Source organism: Carcharhinus amblyrhynchos, chromosome 34, assembly GCF_965287045.1.
Source record: "Carcharhinus amblyrhynchos chromosome 34, sCarAmb.v2.hapA, whole genome shotgun sequence".
Taxonomy (NCBI): Eukaryota; Metazoa; Chordata; class Chondrichthyes; order Carcharhiniformes; family Carcharhinidae; genus Carcharhinus; species Carcharhinus amblyrhynchos.
In genome coordinates, this window is record NC_137357.1 from 4,162,851 (window position 1) to 4,178,638 (window position 15,788).

At 49.1% G+C, this 15,788-nt stretch overlaps 1 protein-coding gene across 4 annotated transcripts; it reads left to right on the plus strand.

Annotated features, from left to right (window-relative positions):
* Nucleotides 1–3,549: 3,549 nt before the first annotated feature.
* On the plus strand, nucleotides 3,550–10,476 carry LOC145361353 (dual specificity protein phosphatase 1-A-like). 4 transcript variants are annotated; one of them, XM_080217029.1, is made up of 5 exons: nucleotides 3,550–3,606; nucleotides 5,891–6,366; nucleotides 7,911–8,029; nucleotides 8,668–8,887; nucleotides 9,525–10,476. In XM_080217029.1, exons 2-5 carry the CDS (start codon nucleotides 5,991–5,993, stop codon nucleotides 9,737–9,739), a joined length of 930 nt encoding a protein of 309 aa, XP_080073155.1. In that variant the 5' UTR covers nucleotides 3,550–3,606; nucleotides 5,891–5,990; the 3' UTR covers nucleotides 9,740–10,476. The 4 variants fall into 4 exon arrangements, with proteins under 4 accessions (XP_080073155.1, XP_080073157.1, XP_080073156.1 ...); XM_080217031.1 differs by having other exon boundaries at nucleotides 3,554–3,600; XM_080217030.1 differs by having other exon boundaries at nucleotides 3,557–3,610.
* Nucleotides 10,477–15,788: the final 5,312 nt, after the last annotated feature.

Below are 15,788 nucleotides of genomic sequence, written 5' to 3' on the forward strand. Positions count from 1 at the left end.
GAAATTGAGACCGGAAAACGTGATGGTATCAGATAATGAGACGGCTCACAGCGCCGGGTTAAAGTCCAACAGGTTTATTTGGAATCGCGAGCTTTCAGAGCACCGCCCCTTCCTCAGGTGGGTGACTCACTCACTTCCTCACTCACCTGAGGAAGGAGCGGCGCTCCAAAAGCTCGTGATTCCAAATAAACCGGTTGGACTTTAACCTGGTGTTGTGAGACTTCTTACTGTGCCTGTCCCAATCCAATGGTGGGGCACAGTGGGTTAGCACTGCTGCCTTGCAGCGCCAGGGGCCCGGGTTCCATTCCTGCCTTGGGTCACTGTCTGTGTGGAGCCTGCATGTTCTCCCCATGTCTGCGTGGGTTTTCTCTGGGAGCTCCAATTCCTCCCACAGTCTGAAAGATGTGTAGGTTAGGTGGATTGGCCATGCTAAATTGTCCCTTAATGTCCAAAGATGTGTGGGTTAGGTGGATTGGCCATGCTAAATTGTCCCTTAGTGTCCAAAGATGTGTAGGTTAGGTGGATTGGCCATGCTAAATTGTCCCTTAGTGTCCAAAGATGTGTGGGTTAGGTGGATTGGCCATGCTAAATTGTCCCTTAGTGTCCAAAGATGTGTAGGTTAGGTGGATTGGCCATGCTAAATTGTCCCTTAGTGTCCAAAGATGTGCAGGTTAGGTGGATTGGCCATGCTAAATTGTCCCTTAGTGTCCAAAGATGTGCAGGTTAGGTGGATTGGCCATGCTAAATTGTCCCTTAGTGTCCAAAGATGTGTAGGTTAGGTGGATTGGCCATGCTAAATTGTCCCTTAGTGTCCAAAGATGTGCAGGTTAGGTGGATTGGCCATGTTAAATTGTCCCTTAGTGTCCAAAGATGTGTAGGTTAGGTGGATTGGCCATGCTAAATTGTCCCTTAGTGTTCAAAGATGTGTAGGTTAGGTGGATTGGCCATGCTAAATTGCCCCTTAGTGTCCAAAGATGTGTGGGTTAGGTGGATTGGCCATGCTAAATTGCCCCTTAGTGTCCAAAGATGTGCAGGTTAGGTGGATTGGCCGTGCTAAATTGTCCCTTAGTGTCCAAAGATGTGCAGGTTAGGTGGATTGGCCATGCTAAATTGCCCCTTAGTGTCCAAAGATGTGCAGGTTAGGTGGATTGGCTGTGCTAAATTGTCCCTTAGTGTCCAAAGATGTACAGGTTAGGGGGATTGGCCATGCTAAATTGTCCCTTAGTGTCCAAAGATGTGTGGGTTAGGTGGATTGGCCATGCTAAATTGCCCCTTAGTGTCCAAAGATGTGTGGGTTAGGTGGATTGGCCATGCTAAATTGTCCCTTAGTATCCAAAGATGTGCAGGTTAGGTGGATTGGCCATGCTAAATTGCCCCTTAGTGTCCAAAGATGTGCAGGTTAGGTGGATTGGCCATGCTAAATTGCCCCTTAGTGTCCAAAGATGTGTAGGTTAGGTGGATTGGCCATGCTAAATTGCCCCTTAGTGTCCAAAGATGTGCAGGTTAGGTGGATTGGCCGTGCTAAATTGTCCCTTAGTGTCCAAAGATGTACAGGTTAGGGGGATTGGCCATGCTAAATTGTCCCTTAGTGTCCAAAGATGTGTAGGTTAGGTGGATTGGCCATGCTAAATTGTCCCTTAGTGTCCAAAGATGTGCAGGTTAGGTGGATTGGCCATGCTAAATTGTCCCTTAGTGTCCAAAGATGTGCAGGTTAGGTGGATTGGCCATGCTAAATTGTCCCTTAGTGTCCAAAGATGTGCAGGTTAGGTGGATTGGCCATGCTAAATTGTCCCTTAGTGTCCAAAGATGTGCAGGTTAGGTGGATTGGCCATGTTAAATTGTCCCTTAGTGTCCAAAGATGTGTAGGTTAGGTGGATTGGCCATGCTAAATTGTCCCTTAGTGTTCAAAGATGTGTAGGTTAGGTGGATTGGCCATGCTAAATTGCCCCTTAGTGTCCAAAGATGTGTGGGTTAGGTGGATTGGCCATGCTAAATTGCCCCTTAGTGTCCAAAGATGTGCAGGTTAGGTGGATTGGCCGTGCTAAATTGTCCCTTAGTGTCCAAAGATGTGCAGGTTAGGTGGATTGGCCATGCTAAATTGCCCCTTAGTGTCCAAAGATGTGCAGGTTAGGTGGATTGGCCGTGCTAAATTGTCCCTTAGTGTCCAAAGATGTACAGGTTAGGGGGATTGGCCATGCTAAATTGTCCCTTAGTGTCCAAAGATGTGTGGGTTAGGTGGATTGGCCATGCTAAATTGCCCCTTAGTGTCCAAAGATGTGTGGGTTAGGTGGATTGGCCATGCTAAATTGTCCCTTAGTATCCAAAGATGTGCAGGTTAGGTGGATTGGCCATGCTAAATTGCCCCTTAGTGTCCAAAGATGTGTAGGTTAGGTGGATTGGCCATGCTAAATTGCCCCTTAGTGTCCAAAGATGTGCAGGTTAGGTGGATTGGCCGTGCTAAATTGTCCCTTAGTGTCCAAAGATGTACAGGTTAGGGGGATTGGCCATGCTAAATTGCCCCTTAGTGTCCAAAGATGTGTAGGTTAGGTGGATTGGCCATGCTAAATTGCCCCTTAGTGTCCAAAGATGTGCAGGTTAGGTGGATTGGCCATGCTAAATTGCCCCTTAGTGTCCAAAGATGTGTAGGTTCGGTGGATTGGCCGTGCTAAATTGTCCCTTAGTGTCCAAAGATGTACAGGTTAGGTGGATTGGCCATGCTAAATTGTCCCTTAGTGTCCAAAGATGTGTAGGTTAGGTGGATTGGCCATGCTAAATTGTCCCTTAGTGTCCAAAGATGTGTAGGTTAGGTGGATTGGCCATGCTAAATTGTCCCTTAGTGTCCAAAGATGTACAGGTTAGGTGGATTGGCCATGCTAAATTGTCCCTTAGTGTCCAAAGATGTACAGGTTAGGGGGATTGGCCATGCTAAATTGTCCCTTAGTGTCAGGGGGACTGGCCGGGGTAAATGTATGGGGTTATGGGGATAGGGCCTGGTGCAGACTAGATGGGCTGAACGGCCTCCTTTCACACTGTAGGGATTCTCTGATCTCTCCCCACATCATCTCAGACAGTGAAAGGGCTGAACGGCTTAACCCGAAGCCAGTCCTGTTTCTGGGATCCTCTTGTTGAGGGGGGGACTCGGGGGGGGGGGGGATTTATCGCTGTGTAATCTGACACTGTTGCCAGTAAATTCCTCCCCGAGTCATTCAGAGAAGGAGGGTTGAGGAGTGGAGGAGGAGGAAGGCGGCGGGGGGTGGGGAGAGAGAGAGAGAGAGAGAGAGAGAGGGGCCAGTCCTTTTTGAATGAAAATTCACTGGGGACTTTACCTCCTGCACTGATGTGATGTGTGAGGCTGGTGAAGCTTGCGGCTACCCCTCCCACAGTCCCCACCACGTCACTGGCATGGGCGGAGTGCTTCCCCTCCAGCAGTGACAGCATGCCTCCCTGTTTGGGCAGGACGTCAGGCCCTAATAAGGTCATGCCAGCCTGGCTAGTTCCGTCCTGTGGATGTTATAAAACGCCAAGAGGCACTCCTCTCTCACAGAAAGTCAAAAGACCGCATTGGATCTAATCCCCCGGCTGCTCCAAGCCCTCCTGCCAGTAAGTGTAAGTAAGTACGGACTTATCGCGCGCACTCCCACTAATGTGGACCTTTCTAACAGTCCTTCTGTAACCCGGAAAGACAGCTGTTTCGAAAAATTAAGTGTTTTTGGTCCTGGAATGGATATTAAATCCATGGACAAGTCTTTCATTCAAACAAAAAAATGTAAAAAAAATTCACTTAGTTTGATTGTACAGGGGTCAAATTGAAATTGAAATCTGAGTGTTTTAAATAATGATCCATATCTCTGTCTTTAATTGTAACTGGAGCTTTAATTTCAGTTTAATTTTTAAACATTTTATTTGTAACTCGATTTTTAACCAAACAGATATCAAATTGGAAATCTAAATGGCCTGTGATTTTTGTAATATTCAACAATTTATCGTCCCTTGTAACGGGCTTTAGCTGTAGTTTAGTTTAATTTCATTTAACTTTATCACTGCTGCCTCACGGCGCCAGGGACCCGGGTTCGATTCGCAGCCTCGGGTGTCTGTCTGGGTCGGAGTTCTGTCTGCGTGGGTTTCTTCCGGGTGCTCGGTTTCCTCCCACAGCCTGAAAGATGTGCTGGTTAGGTGGCTTGGCCATGGTAAATTGTCCCTTAGTGTCCAAAGATGTGTAGGTTAGGTGGATTGGCCATGCTAAATTGTCCCTTAGTGTCCAAAGATGTGCAGGTTAGGGGGATTGGCCATGCTAAATTGCCTCTTGGTGTCCAAAGGTATATGGGTTAGGTGGATTGGCCATGCTAAATTGCCTCTTGGTGTCCAAAGGTATATGGGTTAGGTGGATTGGCCATGCTAAATTGCCTCTTGGTGTCCAAAGGTGTGCAGGTTAGGGTGGATTGGCCATGCTAAATTGTCCCTTAGTGTCCAAAGATGTGTAGGTTAGGTGGATTGGCCATGCTAAATTGTCCCTTAGTGTCCAAAGATGTGTAGGTTAGGGGGATTGGCCATGCTAAATTGCCCCTTAGTGTCCAAAGATGTGCAGGTTAGGTGGATTGTCTGTGCTAAATTGTCCCTTAGTGTCCAAAGGTGTGCAGGTTAGGGGGATTGGCCATGCTAAATTGTCCCTTAGTGTCCAAAGATGTGCAGGTTAGGGGGATTGGCCATGCTAAATTGCCCCTTAGTGTCCAAAGATGTGTAAGTTAGGTGGATTGGCCATGCTAAATTGTCCCTTAGCGTCCAAAGATGTGCAGGTTAGGTGGATTGGCCATGCTAAATTGCCCCTTAGTGTCCAAAGATGTGTAAGTTAGGTGGATTGGCCATGCTAAATTGCCCCTTAGTGTCCAAAGATGTGCAGGCTGTGTGGATTGGCCATGCTAAATTGTCCCTTAGTGTCCAAAGATATGTAGGTTAGGGGGATTGGCCATGCTAAATTGTCCCTTAGTGTCCAAAGATGTGTAGGTTAGGTGGATTGGCCATGCTAAATTGTCCCTTAGTGTCCAAAGATGTGCAGGTTAGGGGGATTGGCCATGCTAAATTGCCCCTTCGTGTCCAAAGATGTGCAGGTTAGGTGGATTGTCTGTGCTAAATTGTCCCTTAGTGTCCAAAGATGTGCAGGTTAGGGGGATTGGCCATGCTAAATTGTCCCTTAGTGTCCAAAGATGGGTAAGTTAGGTGGATTGGCCATGCTAAATTGTCCCTTAGTGTCCAAAGATGTGCAGGTTAGGTGGATTGTCTGTGCTAAATTGTCCCTTAGTGTCCAAAGATGTGCAGGTTAGGGGGATTGGCCATGCTAAATTGCCCCTTCGTGTCCAAAGATGTGCAGGTTAGGTGGATTGTCTGTGCTAAATTGTCCCTTAGTGTCCAAAGATGTGCAGGTTAGGGGGATTGGCCATGCTAAATTGCCCCTTAGTGTCCAAAGATGTGTAGGTTAGGGGGATTGGCCATGCTAAATTGTCCCTTAGTGTCCAAAGATGTGCAGGTTAGGTGGATTGTCTGTGCTAAATTGTCCCTTAGTGTCCAAAGATGTGCAGGTTAGGGGGATTGGCCATGCTAAATTGCCCCTTCGTGTCCAAAGATGTGCAGGTTAGGTGGATTGTCTGTGCTAAATTGTCCCTTAGTGTCCAAAGATGTGCAGGTTAGGTGGATTGGCCATGCTAAATTGTCCCTTAGTGTCCAAAGATGTGTAGGTTAGGGGGATTGGCCATGCTAAATTGTCCCTTGGCAGGTGGGAGGGGAAACTATGCCCCCTTGTTTTCTTGCTTTATGTATAGAAAGTTAACTTGAAAATAATTGTTGAAAATGAGATTGTTGTGCTTACGAATGCCATTTTTTTTTTGTCCATGTTTAGCAGTAACGGTTCTTGTCCATTCGGAGAGGGGAATTGTCACAGGAGCAGGGAACTCTTCTCCATCGGTTGCTGCCAGTTTCGCCCCCACGCCGATCGCAGTATGGTGACAACAGAATCGCTGGAGATGGATTGCTACCACTTGGTTAAGCTGCTGGTGGAGGAAGCGGGGAACATCCTCCTGCTGGACTGCCGCTCCTTCCTCAGCTTCAACGCTTCCCACATCCGGGGTTCCCGCAACGTGTACTGCAACACCATCGTCAAGCGACGCTCAAAGGGGGCCATCGCCCTGGACTGCATCCTGCCCGAGGAGGGGCTCCGAGCCGCCCTGAGCTGCGGCCACTACCGCAGGGTGCTAGTCTTGGACGACAGGAGCCCCTGCTTGGCCGCACTCAGCCGGGACAACACAGCCAGGATGGTCCTCCACACCCTCAGCGCCGAGCTGGGCACCGGGCCAGTTCAGTGCTGCTTCCTGAAGGGTAAGACTGCAGAATGCGAAGAACAAACAGGGACAGGCACGCTGGGTCAGCACTGCTGCTCCCCAGCTCCAGGGCCCTGGGTTCCCTTCCCGGCCCCTCTGAGCAGAGGCTGCACATTCTCCTCGTGTCTGCGTGGGTTTCCTCCAAAGATGTGCGGGATCGGTTGATTGGCCATGCTAAGATATTGCCCCTGAGTGTCCTGAGATGTGTAGGTTAGAGGGATTAGTGGGTATAATATGGATGGGGATGGGATTCTGTTCGGTGCACACTTGGTGGGCCGAAGGGCCTCTTCCTTGCACTGTAGGCTCTCGGCCCTTTGGCCCCTCCAAGCCTGTGCTGACCCTGATACCTAAACTAAAACCGGATGCCCTTACAGAACCCGTATCCTTCCATTCCCGTCCTATTCATGTATTTGTCCAGTTGCCCCTTAAATGCTGCGATCGTACCTGCTCCCACCACCTCCCTGGGCAGTGCCTTCCAGACATTCACCACCCTCTGTGTAAAAAAACTTGCCTCGCACATCTCCTCTAAACTTTTCCCCACGCACCATAAACCTGTGCCCCCGAGTAATTGATCTTTCCACCCTAGGAAAGAGCATCTGACTATCCACTCTGTCCATACCGCTCATAATCTTGTAAACCTCTATCAGGTCGCCCCTCAATCTCCGTCGCTCCAGTGAGAACAAACCAAGTTTCTCCAATCTCTCCTCACAGCTAATACCTTTCAGTTCAATTCACGCAGACAGAAATCAAATTATAATCAAAATGGTCTGCGTTTTTAATAATATTTCTAAAATTACCTCTCATTCTCTCCGGAGCTTTCATTGTAGCTTAGTTCAATTTAACTTGAATTGTAATTTAGTATATTTAATTGTAATTGGAGTTTTAATTGGAGCTTAATTTAACTTATAAGTTTATTTATTAGTGACAGAAGTTAGGCTTACATTAACACCGCAATGGAGTTACTGTGAAAATCCCCCGGTCGCCACACTCCTGTTCGGGTTACACTGAGGGGGAATTTAGCACCTAAACAGCACATCTTTTGAACGGTGGCCCAGTGGTTAGAGCTGCTGCCTCACAGTGCCAGGGACCCGGGTTCGATTCCCGGCTCGGGTCACTGTCTGTGCGGAGTTTGCACATTCTCCCCGTGTCTGTGTGGGTTTCCTCCGGGTGCTCCGGTTTCCTCCCACAGTCCAAAAGACGTGCTGGTTAGGAGCTAAATGCCCCCTCAGTGTAACCCGAACAGGTGGCAACTAGGGGATTTTCACAGTAACTTCATTGCAGTGTTAATGTCAGCTGACTTGCGACACTCACAAAATAAAGAAAAAAGCTTTAATTGTAACTTTATTTATCTGTGTCACAATAAGGTTAACACTCGCCGCTATCGTACCTACTCACTGGCTCAGACCCAGACTTAATCCCAGTCAGATCTGGGTAAATATTTGGAGAGCGAGCGTTGTCTCTGTGCCCGCCTTGTTACTGATGGTGCCTCCTTGTCGAATTCTATTTTCTAACCCCCCGCCTCTCTCTCTTTCTCTCCTACAGGAGGCTACGAGACCTTCCACTCACTATTTCCCGAGATGTGTACCGAGGATCTCAGCTGCTGCCCGCAGAGGGGCTCCGTGCCCACTTTGGTAGCCAGGGGCACCCCGTTATACGATCAGGTGAGTTCCCCTCCTCACTGTCCCCAGGGACAAGGGAAGGTTGGCCATCATTCATGGGGGTGAGGGAATGGGGTCCGGGGCGGGGGGAAGTAGGAGAGCATGGAAGGAGGCCACTCAGCCCGCAGAGAGCCTAACCACTCCCTATGAATTGCCTGCTCAGCGGCTCGTGGGACGTCGAGACAAGTTGTGGAAAATTGTTTTTGTTTTTTGCGACATTTCTCATCAAACCAAGGTTCCAGTGTCGGCCTTCCCTCATTGAACATGCTGGGCCGCCACCCTAATGGGTGCGACCTTGATTTAACTCTGTTCCTTTGGGCCCCCTGCCCCTTTGGTAATTTTGGTGGCCATTTTAAGAGGGGGAAGGGTTGATGGTTTGGGTTTCACTGGCAGCCATGTTAAGAAGGGAAAGGTTGATGGTTAACCTTGTACTGGTGGCCATGTTAAGAAGGGAAAGGTTGATGGTTTGGGTTTCAGTGGCAGCCATGTTAAGAAGGGAAAGGTTGATGGTTCGGGTTTCAGTGGCAGCCATGTTAAGAAGGGAAAGGTTGATGGTTTGCCTTGTACTGGGGCTGTTGTTTGAAGGGGGGAAAGGTTTGATGCTTGGTGTTGTTCTAATGCGGTGTTCTGGTTGTTTGCAGGGCGGACCCGTGGAGATACTGCCTTTCCTCTTCCTGGGCAGTGCCTATCACTCATCCCGGAAGGAGACGCTGCAGTCGCTGGGTATCACGGCCCTCCTTAATGTCTCCTCCAACTGCCCCAACTACTTTGAGGGGGTCTTCGAGTACAAGTGCATCCCGGTGGAGGACAGTCACATGGCTGACATCAGCTCCTGGTTCTGCCAGGCTATTGAGTTTATTGGTGAGTAGCGAGGTGCTTTCTCACACCTTTCGCCCTCAGGCCTGGCCCCGGGGGTTCGAACCCTGAGACTTTCCACAAGAATTGAGCTCATCCCCCAGGAGGCAATCCCTCACCCTCTGCCCCTCAAATGTCTCCTCCAAAGGTCTTCCCAGTGCAAGTCTGACGTCCCCTCCTCACAGAGGGGTGTACAGCGCAGAGAGAGAGAGAGACCCTTCGGCCCATCGAGCCACCCTCCCCATCCTGCCCCCCCAGTACTTGTCCCGCATCCTTTCATTCAGCGCGGCCAATCCACCTAACCAGTCTTTCGGAGCGTGGGAGGAAACCGGAAGCACCCGGAGGCACGGTGGAGAACGCGCGGACGGTGACCCGAGCCGGGAATCGAACCCCGGGTTCCCTGGCGCTGTGAGGCGGCAGCGCTAACCATCGTGACACCCCCCCGAGTCACCGTGACTGAGATTGGCTTGCAAAGTGGATTAAAATTCCCTTTGCTGCCCCGGTGGGGTTCGAACCTGTCCCAGAACCTGGGGGCCAGTCCAACGACATTTCCTCCTCCCCCCCCCCCAGTTGCTTTGGGTGAGAATGATGCTGAAATTGGAAGCTCCTCTAATGGCGACTTTCCTCCTTGTGCCTGTTCCAGATTCCGTGAAGGACAATGGCGGGCGGGTGTTGGTACACTGCCAGGCTGGCATCTCGCGGTCAGCCACCATCTGCCTGGCCTACCTGATCCGGACCCAGCGCGTGCGGCTGGATGAGGCCTTCGACTTTGTCAAGCAGCGCCGTGGTGTGATCTCGCCCAACTTTGGCTTCATGGGGCAGCTCTTGCAGTTCGAGACGGAGGTCCTCTGTCGCTAAGGGCGGCTGGCCTGGCTTTGCCTGCCCGGAGAAGAGCTCTCGGTGGTGTCCGAGAGGTGTCGAGGACAGCCCTTTGGCCTTCCCTGCACCAATCCCAACACATTCACATCTCTGATGAAAATCAGCGGGACAATTCTTCGACTGGCATGCGGTCGGCCACCTCTTGGACAACAAGACCCCGTGGATCAACATCTGTCCTCGCGTCCATTTTTTTTGAGCCAACACAGTCCTCACCACACCTCGGGTGTCCGTCCTTTCTGGTTTTGGGGATACGGTTTCCCCCCGGGATCCATCCCTAGTCGGATATCCTGGAGGTTACCTCTCCTCGGATGCCTGGAGCCTGCCGATCGTTCCTCCTCAGGCCCCCCTGACTGCTTTCGACACACAAGGGTCAACGCTGCCACTACGTGAGACCCAAGTGGAGGCAGCGCTGCCCACCCTCCTGCACTGACTGCGTCCGAGAGGACGGTTCCCGAGCGAGGGACAGAGACCACCTCAGGCTAAAGTCGCCCAAGCGATTGGAATCACTCCTTCTCTTCCTTCGCCAGCCTCCTCTCCAAACGCAACGCAGAAATGTGACTTGATCTCTGGAAGAGAACCACTTGCTCATTTCCTTTGAAAGGAAAGTACTTTATATATCGACGCAAATACACATTCAGTATTTGTCAGAAGGTGCTAAATAAACATTTCTGAAATACATTATTTATTTTATTGTCAAATAAAATATTTCAAAGATTTGTAATACTTACGTTTGTTTTGTGTTTGACTCACTGATCTTCAATTTCACTTATTATTGTCACACGTATTAACATACAGTGAAAAGTATTGTTTCTTGCACGCTATACAGACAAAACATACCATTCATAGAGAAGGAAAGGAGAGGGTGCAGAATGTAGTGTGACAGTCACAACTATAATGTGGAGAGAGATCAACTTCATATATTTTGATTTGATTTATTATTGTCACATGTGTTAGGATACAGTGGAAAGTATTGTTTCTTGCGCGCTATACAGACAAAGCATACCGTTCATAGAGCACATAGGGGAGCAGGAGAGGGTGCAGAATATAATTTTACAGTCACAACTAGAGTGTAGAGAAAGATCAGCTTAATATATTTTGATTTATTATTGCCACGTATTGAGATACGGTGGAAACTACTGTTTCTTGCGCGCGATACAGACAAAGCATACTGTTCATAGAGCACATAGGGGAGCAGGAAAGGAGAGAGTGTAGAATATGGTGTCACAGTCACAGCTCGGGTGTAGAACAACTTTGTGCGAAGTAGGTCCGTTCAAAAGTCTGATGGCAGCAGGGAAGAATGCAGTGGGTACATGACCTCGGACTTTTGTATATTTTTCCCGTTGGAAGAAGGTGGAAGAGAGAATGTCCAGGGTGCATGGGGTCCTTGATTATACTGGCTGCTTTTCCCGAGGCAGCGGGAAGTGTAGACGGAGTCAATGGACGGGAGGCTGGTTTGTGTGATGGACTGGGCTACATTCACAATCCTTTGTAGTTTCTTTTGGTGTTGGGCAGAGCCATACAGATAAAGCATACTGTTCATAGAGCACATAGGGGAATGTTCATGACCCCTTTGCCGTTTCTGGGCAGCACCCGATGGCTGTGATAGTTGAAATCAGTGGGTGATCAGTTAGAACAACACAGACACACCGCACTGCGTTTCACTCCACTGACAGGACCTGCTCCTCCAGGTACCACCTTCAGGTCGGAAACGGTCCAGGAATTGTTCCTTCCGGAGAATATGTTCAGATTACCCACATCGGGAGAGGAGGACGTGGTCGCTGGAGCTCTGGAAGAGTTGGGCCTGGAGGGAACGGAGGCAGGTTCCAGCGAAGGTGGGGGGGTTAGGTCAGGAGGTGGGGATTTATTTCGCTAAACGCAGCAAGTGCTCACCAAATCAATGATGTCAGGCTTCCCGTCTCCACCCCTCTCATGGGAATTTGGAGAGAAGTAGGCCATTCGGCCCATCGAGCCTGCTCTGCCATTCTATCAATTCATGTCTGATCTCTCCCTGGTCTCCAATCCATCTCTTCCCCATCTCCCTCTAACCCGTTTTTCTATCAGAAATATATCCATCCCCTTCTTGGAACCATTTAATGATTCCGACTCTCCCGCGCTATGGGGCAGTGAGTTCCACAAATTCACCCCCCACGGTGAGAAGTAGTTCCTCCCCAGCTCAGTTTTAAATCTACCACCTCTCAATCTCTACCTGTGACCTCTTTTTGGAGATTGCCCCACAACGGGAAGCATTTGGGTCCATTCAAACAATCCCCTTTAGACACCTCGATCGATCCACTCCAGCAGTGAGTCCCCCCACCCTCTGGGTGAGGAAATCTTTCCCTCTCAATCTCCTGCCCCCTTTCCCTTCAATCTCCCCGGTTATTGTCCCCTCCACTAAGGGGGAAAAGTATCATTCTGTACCCCTCGATCGGTCCCCCCTCAGCTTTCCCTGCTCGAGGGAAAACAACCCCAGTCTGACCAGTCTCTCTTCACAGCTCGATCCCAGGCAGCATCCTGGAGAATCTCCTCCGCACCCCCTCCAGCACATTCACATCCTTCCGATAACTGCACACTCCAGCTGTGGCCTCACCAGTGTTTTATACAGCTCCATTATAACCCCCCCCCCCACCCCGCTCTTATATATTCTAAACCTTGGCAAGTCTGCCTTCTTAACCACCTTATCTCCCCATCCCACTGCCCTCAGGGATCTTTGGACAGGCACCACAAGGCCCCCCTGGCCCTCTGTAATTCCAAATGTCTTACCGTTCACTGTATATCTCCTCGTCTTGTCCTCCCCGCCAGAATGCATCATCTCACACTTTTCAGGGTTAAATTCCATCAATAACTAATCTGGCACAGTGGTCAGCACTGCTGCCTCACAGCTCCTGGGTTCGATTCCCGGCTCGGGTCACGGTCTGTGTGGAGACTGCACATTCTCCCCGTGTCTGCGTGGGTTTCCTCCGGGTGCTCCGGTTTCCTCCCACAGCCCAAAGATGTGCGGGATGGGTGGATTGTCCGTGCTAAGTTATATCGGGGGAATGAGCAGGGTAAATATGGGGGGGGGTGGTTACGGGGATAGGGCCTGGGTGGGATAGTAGTCGGTGCAGACTCGATGGGTCGAATGGCCTCTTTCTGCAGTGTCGGGATTCTATGGTTTGCCATTGCTCCGCCCACCTGACCATTCCCACTGATATTCCTGCTTCTACACAATGGGAAGGACGTTCGAGTCTCTCCCATCGCAATCCATAACTCCAGGGGGCAACATCCATGTAAAAAAGGCCCAGTTAAAGTCAATAAGAGGTGAATGAACAGGGAGGAGCAGGGGGAGAATGTCAGAGTTTGAGGGATGAGAGGCTGAAGGAGTGAGTGTTAGTGGTGGTGGTGTCTGAACCATGTGAGATTGGAGTCCGAGGGATGGAGAGAAGGAAGCAATGGAGATATAGAGGGATGGCACCAGGGAGGGAGTTGGATCCTTGGGAACGTGAAAATAGTTTGAGTATTTGGAGTTCGCTCATTGAGTGAGGAAATGGCTCCTCTTAGTGGCCACAGGGAGGAAAAGCAATCCAAAAGACACAAGTGCTGTGTTCTTGATTTAATTTTGGTTTAATTTGATTTATTATTGTCACATGTACTGGGATACAGTGAAAAGTATTGTTTGATTTATTATTGTCACATGTACTGGGATACAGTGAAAAGTATTGTTTGATTTATTATTGTCACATCTACTGGGATACAGTGAAAAGTATTGTTTGATTTATTATTGTCACATGTATTGGGATACAGTGAAAAGTATTGTTTGATTTATTATTGTCACGCGTATTGGGACACAGTGAAAAGTATTGTTTGATTTATTATTGTCACATGTACTGGGATACGGTGAAAAGTATTGTTTGATTTATTATTGTCACATCTACTGGGATACAGTGAAAAGTATTGTTTGATTTATTATTGTCACATGTATTGGGATACAGTGAAAAGTATTGTTTGATTTATTATTGTCACATGTACTGGGATACAGTGAAAAGTATTGTTTGATTTATTATTGTCACGTGTACTGGGGTACAGCGAAAAGTATTGTTTGATTTATTATTGTCACGTGTACTGGGATACAGTGAAAAGTATTGTTTGATTTATTATTGTCACATGTACTGGGATACAGTGAAAAGTATTGTTTGATTTATTATTGTCACATGTATTCGGATACAGTGAAAAGTATTGTTTGATTTATTATTGTCTCATGTACTGGGATACAGTGAAAAGTATTGTTTGATTTATTATTGTCACGTGTACTGGGATACAGTGAAAAGTATTGTTTGATTTATTATTGTCACGTGTACTGGGATACGGTGAAAAGTATTGTTTCTTGCACGCTGTACAGACAAAACATACCATGCATAGGGTACATAGGGGAGAAGGAAAGGAGAGAGTGCAGAATGTAGTGTTACAGTCATAGCTAGGGTGTAGAGAATATAATATAAGATAAATCCATTCAAAAGTCTGTTGACAGCAGGGAAGAAGCTGTTCTTGACTGGGTTGGTAAGTGACCTCAGACTTTTGCATCTTTTTCCTGACGGAAGAAGGTGGAAGAGAGAATGTCCGGGGTGTGTGGGGTCCTTAATTATACTGGCTGCTTTTCCCAAGGCAGCGGGAAGTGTAGACAGAGTCAATGGATGTGAGGCTGGTTTGTGTGATGGATTGGGCTACATTCACAACCTTTTGTAGTTTCTTGCTATCTTGGGCAGAGCTGGAGACATACCAAGCTGTGATACAACCAGAAAGAATGCTTCCTAAAGTAGTAGTAATTTATTTATTAGTCACAAGTCAGCTTACATTAACACAGCAATGAAGTTCCTGTGAAAATCCCCTAGTCGCCACACTCCAGCACCTGTTTGGGTTACACTGAGGGAGAATTTTGCACCTAACCAGCATGTCTTTCAGTCTGTGGGAGGAAACCGGAGCACCCGGAGGAAACCCACGCAGACATGGCGAGAATGTGCAGCCTCTGCACAGACAGTGACCCGAGCCGGGAATCAAACCACTGTGCTGCCCTCTGGTTCTATGGTGCATCAGTATAAGTTGGTGAGAGTTGTAGCGGACATGCCAAATTTCCTTAGTCTACTGAGAAAGTCGAGGTGTTGGTGTGGCTTTCTTAACTATAGTCTCGGCATGGGGGAGACCAGGACAGGTTGTTGGTGATCTGGACACCTAAAAACGTGAAGCTCTCGACCCTTTCTACTTCATCCCCGTTGATGTAGGCAGGGGCATGTCCTCCTTTACACTTCCGGAAGTCGATGACAATCTCCTTGGTTTTGTTGAGATTCAGGGAGAGATTATTGTCACCGCACCAGTTCACCAGATTATCACATTCCTGTACTCTGTCTCTGATGTGAGAGAGATCGGAGGGAAGGAGGGAAGGGACAATGGAGATGGGGAGGGAATTGAACCTTTGGGAAAGTGAAAATAGTTAAAGTTCATTTGGAGTTAGCTCACTGAGTGAGGAAAGGCTCCCCCTAGTGGAAAACCCAGTAAGAAGTTTCTACACCAGGTTAAAGTCCAACAGGTTTATTTGGTAGCAAAATCCACGAGCTTTCGGAGCGCTGCCTCTTCGTCAGGCACTAACCTGACAAGGGAGCAGTGCCTCCTCCCCTCCAGCAGGGGCAGTGCCTCCTCCCCTCCATCAGGAGCGGTGACTCTTCCTCTCAGCAATGGCAGTGCCTCCTCCCTTCCTTCATGGGCAGTGCCTCCTCCCTTCCTTCATGGGCAGTGCCTCCTCCCCTCCATCAGGGGCAGTGCCTCCTCCCCTCCAGCAGGGGCAGTGCCTCCGTCCCTCCTTCATTGACAGTGCCTCCTCCCCTCCAGCAGGGGGCAGTGCCTCCTCCCCTCAGCAGGGGCAGTGCCTCCTCTCCTTCATGGGCAGTGCCTCCTCCCCTCAGCAGGGGCAGTGCCTCCTCTCCTCCTTCATGGGCAGTGCCTCCTCCCCTCAGCAGGGGCAGTGCCTCCTCTCCTCCTTCATGGGCAGTGCCTCCTCCCC